General features: G+C 49.2%; 2 protein-coding genes across 2 annotated transcripts; both read right to left on the bottom strand.

Moving 5' to 3' along the window:
* Nucleotides 1-877: 877 nt before the first annotated feature.
* LOC120383480 (zinc finger protein 84-like) lies at nucleotides 878-5,478 on the bottom strand (the record flags this gene model as incomplete). Its single annotated transcript, XM_039501639.1, has 4 exons — nucleotides 5,451-5,478; nucleotides 4,139-4,318; nucleotides 2,929-3,042; nucleotides 878-2,625 (listed from the first exon to the last, which is right to left on the bottom strand). Coding segments are annotated over exons 1-4 (2,070 nt in total), but the record flags the coding sequence as incomplete, so codon positions are not given.
* Nucleotides 5,479-7,114: 1,636 nt separating this feature from the next.
* LOC120382914 (zinc finger and SCAN domain-containing protein 29-like) lies at nucleotides 7,115-8,821 on the bottom strand. Its single transcript, XM_039500393.1, has 2 exons — nucleotides 8,337-8,821; nucleotides 7,115-7,675 (listed from the first exon to the last, which is right to left on the bottom strand). Exons 1-2 carry the CDS (start codon nucleotides 8,710-8,712, stop codon nucleotides 7,263-7,265), a joined length of 789 nt encoding a protein of 262 aa, XP_039356327.1. The 5' UTR covers nucleotides 8,713-8,821; the 3' UTR covers nucleotides 7,115-7,262.
* Nucleotides 8,822-10,081: the final 1,260 nt, after the last annotated feature.

The raw sequence follows: 10,081 nt of genomic DNA, 5'->3' as shown, positions 1-10,081 counted from the left end.
TATTTCCTTTCCATCTCAGATTGAACAGAATACAACCCTAGACAGGAACCCTTTGGTTACACTAAAAAAACAGGAGTACTTGTGGCACCTTAAAGACTAACAAATTTATTTAAGCATGAGCTTTCGTGAAACCTTTGGTTACACTGTTAACCTCTAACAAGATGTAAGTAAACATAGACAATTACAATTACTAGCTTCTTCCAGTTCTTTAACCATAAAAGTTTACATTTCAAAGCTCTAGCTTATCTATTGTGGAATGGCCCTAATTAGCATTTACAGACATTTCTAACCTAAAGGTTGAATCTGGGTCAATTAGCCTGCAAGTTGCTTAACCCTTTCTGCCCACGTGTCACTGAAGTTTAGATCCTGTGTGGATTCTCCCGTGTTTAGTGAGGTGTGAGCTCCGTGTGTAACTTTTCCCACAGTCCAAGCACTTATAGGGTCTCTCTCCAGTGTGGATTCTCTGATGTGAAACAAGGGCTGATCGGCTTATGAAACTTTTCCCACAGTCCAAACACTTATGGGGTCTCTCTCCAGTGTGGATCCTCTGATGTGCTTTAAGATGTGATCTGTATGTGAAACATTTTCCACATTCCAAACACTTATAGGGTCTCTCTCCAGTGTGGCTTACCTGATGTTTAATGAGGTCTGACCTCCATACAAAAGCTTTCCCACAGTCTAAGCACTTGTTGGGTCTCTCTCCTGTGTGGATTGCCTGATGTTTAATAAGGTTTGACCGCCGTACAAAATTTTTCCCACAGCCCACGCACTGATTGGGCTTCTCCCCTGTGTGGATTTTCTGATGTTTAACAAGCCAAGACCCCCGTATAAAACTTTTTCCACAGTCTAAGCACTTATGAGAGTTTTCTCTTGTGTGGATTCTCTGATGTTTAACAAGGGCTGACCTCTCTATAAAACTTTTCCCACAGTCCACACATTTGTGAGGTCTCTCTCCTGTGTGGATTCTCTGATGTTTAACAAGATCTGACCTCCGTATGAAACTTTTCCCACAGACTAAACACTTATGGGATCTTACCCCTGTGTGGATTACCTGATGTTTAATAAGATCTGACCGCCGTACAAAATTTTTCCCACATTCTAAGCACTTATGGGGGCTTTCTCCTGTGTGGATTCTCTGATGTAAAACAAGTGATGATGGGATTCTGAAACTTTCCCCACAGTCCAAACACGTATAGGATCTCCCTCTCGTGTGGATTTTCTGATGTTTAACAAGGTCTGACTTCTGTATGTAACTTTTTCCACAGTCCACACACTTGTGAGGTCTCTCTCCTGTGTGGATTCTCTGATGTTTAGCAAGGTCTGACCTCTGTTTGAAACTTTTTCCACAGTCCACACATTTGTGAGGTCTCTCTTCTGTGTGGATTCGCTGATGTTTAACAAGGTCTGACCTTTGTTTGAAACTTTTCCCACAGACTAAACACTTATGGGATCTGACTCCTGTGTGGAATGCCTGATGTTTAATAAGGTGTGACCTCCATATGAAACTTTTTCCACAGTCTAAGCACTTATGGGGTCTCTCTCCTGTGTGGATTTTCTGATGGAAAACAAGGGCCGATGTGATTCTGAACGTTTTCCCACAGTCCAAGCACTTATGGGGTCTCTCTCCTGTGTGAATTCTCTGATGTTTAACAAGGGCTGACTTCTGTATAAAACTTTTTCCACAGTCCACACACTTGTAAGGTCTCTCTCCTGTGTGGATTCTCTGATGTTTAGCAAGGTCTGATCTCTGTATGAAACTTTTCCCACAGTCCATGCATTTGTGAGGTCTCTCTCCTGTGTGGATTCTCTGATGTTTAACAAGGTCTGACCTCCGTATGAAACTTTTCCCACAGACTAAACACTTATGGGATCTTACTCCTGCGTGGAATGCCTGATGTTTAACAAGGTCTGACTTCCATATGAAACTTTTTCCACAGTCTAAGCACTTATGGGGTCTCTCTCCTGTGTGGATTGCCTGGTGTTTAAAAAGGGCTGACCTCCACCTGAAACTTTTCCCACAGTACACGCACTTGTGAGGTCTGTCTCCTGTGTGGATTCTCTGATGTTTATCAAGGTCTGAACTCTGTATGAAACTTTCTCCACAGTCCATGCACTTATCTCCTGTGTGGCTTATATGATGTGTAATTATTTCTGACTTCCAAATGAAACATTTCCTGCACTCGAGGCATTGAGCGGGTTTCTCTTCTGTGTGGCGTCTCCCATGGTTATTAAGGTCTAAGCAGTTACTAAAGCTTTCTCCACGATCCAAGCATTGAAGGGGTTTCTCTCCAGTATGGATTGTCTGATGTGTTACAAGCTGTGAGCTCAGAATGAATCTTTTCCCACACTGCAGGCAGTGCCAGGGTGTCTCTTGCTTTGGATTTGTCTGCTGTGCTCTGGGATCCTTGTCTCCTCTCCCACGGATAATATATTCATCCGCTTTCTTCTCTGGGTGGTTTCCCACAAGCTTCTCTGACCTGTGCCAATTTCCACAAGCTTCTCCCTGTTCCCAGCACTGGGAAAAATTCCCTTCAGCTCTTCCCATAAAGGTCTCCTGTGGTTCCACTTTACCAGGAACATCTGCATCATGATTCTCCTCTTCATTCTCACTCACTCTCTTATCACCTGCTGGGAGAGAGACAATCGAGACAGGAGTCATTGTGCTGGGGAGAAAGAGGAATGGCACCAAGGGAAAACCCAACACAAAGACTGAGCAATTGGATTCTGCCTCCACTTCTCACCCAAACACTCACAGGGAAGGAAACTCCTGCAGCTAAGAGGGTGGGTGAAAAAGCATGAGTGATATCTGCTGACTGCAGCCCTGCCCTGGGTGAGAGGAGGAAGAACTGAGGGCATCACTCACACCATATTTTTGGGATTCTCAACTTTTTCCTTCATTCCCCAGAAGGTTTCTGTGTCAGTCTTCACCTGTGCGAGTCCCTCTTGGGCTCTCTCTTTCTTCGCACGCCTGGAGATCGGGCACCCACGGCTCTTCCCCTTGTTCCAGCTGGGCGATCAGCTCAGGTTTGGGAATGGGAAATCCTGTAGAGGGGTGAAATCAGACCAGATCAGGGTCTGAATATGACATAACTGGAATACGTTTTATGCAAAAGCTCCCATGTAAGGTATAATTGGAAAAGTTGTTGTCATAAATATAAAGGGAAGGGTAACAACCTTCCTGTATACAGTACTATAAAATCCTTCCTGGCCAGAGGCACAAAATCCTTTTACCTGTAAAGGGTTAAGAAGCTCAGGTAACCTAGCTGGAACCTGACCAAAAGGACCAATAAGGGGACAAGATACTTTCAAATCTTGGGTTGGAGGGGAAAGGGGGGGACTTTGTCTGTCTGTTCTGGGTGCTTGCTGGAGACAGATCAAGAAAGGAAGCAATCCAACCCCATTAGACTTGCAAGGGAATGCGTTAGCTTACTTTTATTTTGGCTTGTGATTCTCTCTGTGCTGAGAGGGAGGTGTATTCCTGGTTTTCTTTTTGTAACTTTAAAGTTTTGCCCAGAGGGAAATCCTCTGTGTTTTGAATCTGATTGCCCTATGAGATTATCTTCCATTCTAATTTTGCAGAGGTGCTGCTTTTACTTTTTTTCTTTCTAATAAAGTTATTTTTTTTTAAGAATCTAATTTTTTTTTTAGTGTCCTAAAAAACCCAAGGTTGGTCTGTGCTCATCTTGTTTATTCTCAAGCCTCCCCAGGAAAGGGGATGTAAAGGCTTGGGGGGATATTAGGGAGGAGTAGGAACTCTAAGTGGTCCTTTCCCTGAGTTTTGTCTAATCACTTGGTGGTGGCAGCATTACCTAATCCAAGGAACAAGGAAGAATTTGTGCCTTGGGGAGTTTTTAACCTAAACTGGTAGAAAGAAGCTTAGGGGGAATCAATACAGACAGGACAATGAATGAATTCTGTACCTTTGAAACCTGGTGGGATGGGGATGAGCTAGCATGGCCATTAGCTTTTGACACCTGTATCCCATTGGAGAGGGTACGGAGATGCAAGTCTCTCTCACAGCAGCTGTGCATTATGGAACCCACTCGCCTCTGATCTAACTGACCAGGGAAGAACCTGACTGAATTCAGACACACAGACCCCACGGCTTCTAGTATCTGAGGGGACGGGAATCACTTACCCAGCGAGGTCACCGTCTCGTAGTTCTCCTGCATGACGTCCCTGTAGAGGGCTCTCTGAGCGGGGTCCAGCAGAGCCCCCTGCCCCTGGGTGAAATACACAGCCACCTCCTCGAAGGTCACCGGCACCTGAAACAACAAGAGTCCCCCACACAGCACCTGCTGCCCAAGCCACAATCCTGCTATTCGCAGGGAAAGGGAAAAAAACGTGAAGCTCTGGGAGACCAGAATAACAGAATCAGACCCCTACTATTCAGAGCAGCCAGGAGGTTTCAGGGGGTGGGAGGTGAGATCTCCTTGTCCCCCAGCACACGGAGCAGGGCAGGGTCTTCTCATTTCCCACACCTGCCAGCCACAGGCTAATACGGGAAGCAGAGCTCTGAGTCAGGGACAGGGACAGGAATCCCAACAGCTTCCCTGCGTATTTCACAGCAGCCTCTGACTACTGGGCTCAGGCTCCAGCTCTGTGCAGGGGGGTTGTGTCCTGTTTTTGAAATGGGCAAATGTCCCTCTCACCCACTGCCGCCAATGGTCCTGCACAGAAAATCAGCAGGTTTATCACACCCTGTCTCTTTCCTGCTTCTCCCTCCCCACACCCAGGAGCTCCCTGAAAATCCCCTACCTGAGCTGGCTCCATCACAGCCATTTCCCTTCCCTGTCTCCTGGAAGACGGGCCCATCTGGAGCGAAACGTGGACGTGATTCCTCAGCCTGTTGGGGTGATGGGGGAGGTTACAGAAGGGACTTCAGTCCATGTCACACCCCAATTCCCCCAGGCTCTTCAGACCCTCCCAGTAACAGCATCTCTAAGCCAAATGCTAGAAAAAGAGCAGAATCAAAGGGGCCACTTTGGGGGACTGCCCCCCATTGCAGTGTAAACCCCTCCCCCTTAGCAATATCCAGAGCCCTCAGGTGGGAACACCTGAAGAATGAGCTGCACTGGACTCCCCCGGCAGCCCCCAGGGACAGGCAGGCAGAGGCTGAGCCCATTGGCCCATCCGCACTACCCCCTGCCAGAGCCAGCAGTGACTCCGATCTGACACCGGTGTGGCTGAGATCTGAATCCTGCACGGAAATCAGACCAGGGCCCCAGGCAACACGGGCAACCCCTTAACACTCAGGAATCAGAGCCCCAAAGATCATGAGTTTGTCTCTTTTTTTAAGTGGTAGCCGTGTTAGTCTGTATCAGCAAAAACAACAAGAAGTCCCTGTGGCACCATAGGGCATGGCTACCCTTGTAGATATAGAGCACTGTGAGTTAAACCCGCCTTCAGAGAGCGCAGTAGGGAATGCAATGAAGTGTGTCCACACTGACAGCTGCCCGCGCACTGGCGTGGACACATTTGCGGAACTTGCAGCAGCATTGGGAGCGGTGCATTATGGGCAGCTATCCCACACAGCACCTCTTCCCATTCCGGCGCTGTGGCTTGTGGGAAGACGGGGGGGGCATTCTGGGGCCTGTCCCAACACCCCCTGATGCATCGCTTCACATCCCAGCATTCCCTGTGCTTCCGTCCACATTTCAACGTTTTTTTACTGCACCCTCTGTCTTCCCTTTCGGTCTGTGGGAATGGAGATCCAACTGCTGAGGAATATGCTGACGAATCTCGCCAGCACGTCATGTTTGGTAGTCGAGTTATTCCTTAGGATCCAAAGTGACAGTGAGGAGTCCGATGATATCGACTCGAGTAACACTTATGACACGAGTTTGCTTGCGGCATTCACGGACATGCTCAGCACTGTGGAACGCCACTTATGGGCTCGGGAAACAAGCACTGAGTGATGGGATCACATCGTCAGGCAAGTCTGAGCAGTGGCAGCAGAACTTTTGGATGAGAAAAGTCACTTTCATGGGACTGTGAGGAGCTCTCCCCCACTCTGTGGCGCAAGGACACAAGATTGAGAGCTGCCCTGCCGGTGGAGAAGCTGGCAACTCCAGACCAGATGGAGTGGGAAAGTCGACCATTGGAATCGTGTTGATGCAAGTTTGCAGGGCCATTAATCACATCCTGCTCAGAAGAACCGTGACTCTGGGTAACGTGCAGGACATTGTGGATGGCTTCGCATAAATGGGTTTCCCTAACTGCGGAGGGGCGATAGATGGGACGCATATTCCAATTCTGGCACCAGCCCACCTAGCCTCCAAGTACGTTAATTGGAAGGGGTAATTCTCTACAGTTCTCCAAGTGCTTGTGGATCACCAAGGGCGTTTCATCAACATTATCCCAGGCTGGCCCAGAAAGGTGCATGACACACGCATCTTTTGGAACACTGGCCTGTTCAGGCAGCTGCAAGCCAGGAGTTTTTTCCCAGACCAGAAGATCACCATGGGAGAAGTCGAAATGCCCATTGTGATCCTTGGAGACCCAGCTTACCCTTTAATGCCGTGGCTCATGAAACCCTACACAGGGAGCCTTGACAGCAGCAAGGAGCGGTTCAACAACAGGCTGAGCCGGTGCAGAATGACTGTGGAGTGTGATTTTGGCTGTTTAAAAGTCCACTGGTGCTCTCCGTATGGGAAGCTGGACCTGGCCAATGACAACAACTCTGCGGTTATATCCGCGTGCTGCACCCTCCATAACAGTTGTGAAGGGAAGGGGGAACGATTCACTCAGGCATGAAAGTCGGAGTTTCAGCACCTGGAGGCTGAATTTGCACAGCCAGAGAGCAGGGCTATTAGAGGGTCTCAACGTGGGGTGCAAGGATTTGGGATGCCTTGAGGGAGCAAGTTGAGGCTGAAAGCCACCAGTAATGTTTTGTGCCCTGCACAGCAGTGAAGTGCAGTGGTTCCAATGTTAGTAGGAATCTGTGTTTGCTACACTGGCTTGCAGTGCCTGTTGCTTTCCTGGGCTAAGGTATCTTTTACTTTATGCAATAATAAGGAATGTTTTCAAAGCCAAAAAAGCCATTCATTGAAAAGGAAATGCATTTATTGAAAAAAAACACAACTGTTTGGGAAACAGAAAGGGCACGGGGTGGGGTGGGGAACAGTACACTCACAGATTTGCGTATGTCCTGTCTGGAGTGCTGTGCAATGAGTGCTGCACTTCAGGATGACTATACTGCATGGGGATGGGGATTGAGTGCAGAGGGTAAGGGTCGTAGTTTGCAGGGCTGGGGGGTGAAGCTACAGGTGTTGGAGGCAGCTGGTGGCAATAAAAACCTGGATGTTGGGGAAAGTGGCTTGGAGTTGAAATGGGAGAGAGTTCTGGGACAAGGGCTGCAAGGGTGGGCGGGCGCGGTAGTGCTCTGCCTGCATGGCTACGAGCACCTGGATAGAGACTGCTTGGCGCTCCATTATGCTGATTAGCCGATCTGTGCTTTTCTGCCGGAGCACCGTGCTTTTGTGCCAGCACTTCTCGTTCTGGCAGCGGCTCCTCCTTTCACTCTCCCGCCACTCCTGCACTTCTTGATTTTCATTACTTGAATGCTGCATTACTTCATGCAACATGTCTTCCTTGCTTCTATGTGGCCCCTTTCTGATTCTTTGGAGTCTTTCGGACGGTGATAACATGGACGGCTGAGATCTCAAGGTTGCATCTGTAAAAGCAAAATGCAACACTTAACAGAGGCAGCAACGTTCACACCAGACAGAGCAATGATTCCCCCCTACTTAAGGGCAAGCACAGTCTACACAATAGCATAATTTGTTTGTCCCAAAGCGAGTGCACATAAACCCACAGGACCCCCAAAATGGTGAGTAAGCACAGGGTCAAGCATGACTGATTGTTTCATGGCTGTACTGTCCTCTGGGTTTCTGCGCCTTGGGGAGAGCCAACAGCTGCAGGGGGACCCTATACTGAACACTGTCCCCACATTTTCCACAGGAGTTCATCCTGGAAGATATCTCGCTGCTGAGGGTGACCTGGGAAGCAAGGGAGGGTCTTCTACTGCAATGTGGCTTCTGCCCTGGCCCATATGCAGCTTGGAGGTGTGCAGCAATGGTCCCCTTGCCCCTCATGGCACAGTGGCGCGGACATGTTAGCCAGACTGGGACAAGGACCACACTGGCTCTCCCGAGAAACCTGCACAAGCTCGTTGCCTAAGTTCTGGATGAGACCTTTGAAGAGATCACTGAGGCCGATTACTGCAATGTGAGAGAGCACATCAACGTCCTATCTAGGCATGCATGGAGCCCTAACCCTCCTCGCCCCAAGAGCCCGCACCGAATAACCTCCTTCCGAAAATAAAAGCCACTTACCGGGAACCTCCTCTCGTGTTTGTCCTTCCCCAAGCACCAGTCGCCGCAACTGGCTACTTTCCTCCTGGCTTGAGAACAGCTCCTGGCTGCATGCGTCTAGGGATTCTGGGGTGCCTTCCTCCACCTCAGCACACTGCCTCCCGCTTTGCTCCTCCTCCTGCCTTGTTGAACTGGGCTCTAAAGTTTCCACGTTGGTACTCGGAGTGGAGGTGGGGTCGCCCCCAAGTATCGCGTCCAGCTCTTTGTAGAAACCGCAGGTCGCGGGGGCAGCACCGGAGCGGTTGTTTGCCTCGCAGGCTTTGCAGTAGGCACTCCACAGCTCCTTCACTTTAATCCTGCACTGCAGTGCGTCCCGGTCATGGCCCCTTTCCATCATGGCCCTTGATATCTGCCTGAAGGTGTCGCAATTCCTAAGGCTGGAGCGCAGCTGGGACTGGACAGCTTCCTCCCCACAAACACTGATATGGTCCAGCAACTCGCCATTGCTCCATACTGGGGATCGCCTGGCGCATGGAGGCATGGTCACCTGGAATGATGTGCTGAGAGCACTCCACGCCTGGCTGAGCAAACAGGAAGGGGAATTTCAAAATTCCCAGAGAATTTAAAGGGCCGGTCTGACGGTTGGTCACCTGAGGGCAGGGCAGTAGAGTTCAAAGTGATGACCAGAGTGGCTAGAACAGGCATATTGGGACATTTCTGGAGGCCGATCAGAGCGCATTAACAGGACAGGGCGTCCACACTGGTGCCACGGCGCTCCAGCAGGGGTGCAGCAAACGTTATTCCACTCGCTGAGGTGAGTACCAGGAGCGCTCTAGCCACAGAGTCAGCGCGCTCTACGTGCCTTGCCAGTGTGGACGGGGAGTGAGCTAGTGGGCACGGGGCTCCTTTATTGCGCACTAACTCACAAGTGTAGCCAAGCCCTTGGAGACTAACACATTTATTTGGGCATAAGCTTTCATGGGCTAGAACCACAAAAGTTATGCCCAAATAAATTTGTTAGTCTCTAAGGTGCCACAAGGACTCCTCGTTGGTTTTTCTTTTTTAATAAATCCAATGTAAGCTGGAAGCAATCTGTGTGCAGGAAGGGAGGGGGTCACATGTGCAACAAAAACATATTAAGCTCATTTCACTCATGCGATGAGTTTTGAGACCAGCCTATGAAATCAGTCAGCACTGCCCTCAAATTATAACATTGCAATAGAAACAGCAACTGTTACAGTGACACTGTGAGATGCGATTGCTGAAGCTACTTGCAACTATTCATATTTCCCATGATTTGCTATTAAAAATAAGAATTCCATGGCAGAATGACATCCCTCCGCACAACACTAATGAAGTTGAAGATGAAGAGCTCAGGGACATGAAAATAATATTTTGATAAGGAACTAATGTAAAGGAGGGAAACTGCCCAGACTGGATTCCAAGAGGAGTAAAACTCAGGGGCACAGGGACAGTGGCGAGGACACACTGATGAAGCGCTGGGCGGCTTTACGCAGACACAGGGACCGAGACCTGGATTCTTTAAACACTCGAAGCAGGTGTGACAGTGAGATCTTTGTGGGGGTGTCTGTAAATATTTCACTGGATCAAGTCTCCTTTAGCAGCTCAGTAACACCTTATACAGGGGTAGTGGCCCTGTCCCGGCTCTGCGATGCACTGGGCCTTTAAGGACACGGCCCTGGGAAATGGGAGCTGAGATCCTGGGAAAGGGGGCAGGAAAACGCCCCTCAAAACCCCCCTCCTTT

The sequence above is a fragment of the Mauremys reevesii genome, linkage group 15 (assembly GCF_016161935.1).
Source record: "Mauremys reevesii isolate NIE-2019 linkage group 15, ASM1616193v1, whole genome shotgun sequence".
In the NCBI taxonomy this organism is placed as follows: Eukaryota; Metazoa; Chordata; order Testudines; family Geoemydidae; genus Mauremys; species Mauremys reevesii.
This window is presented reverse-complemented; position numbering and strand designations above follow the sequence as displayed.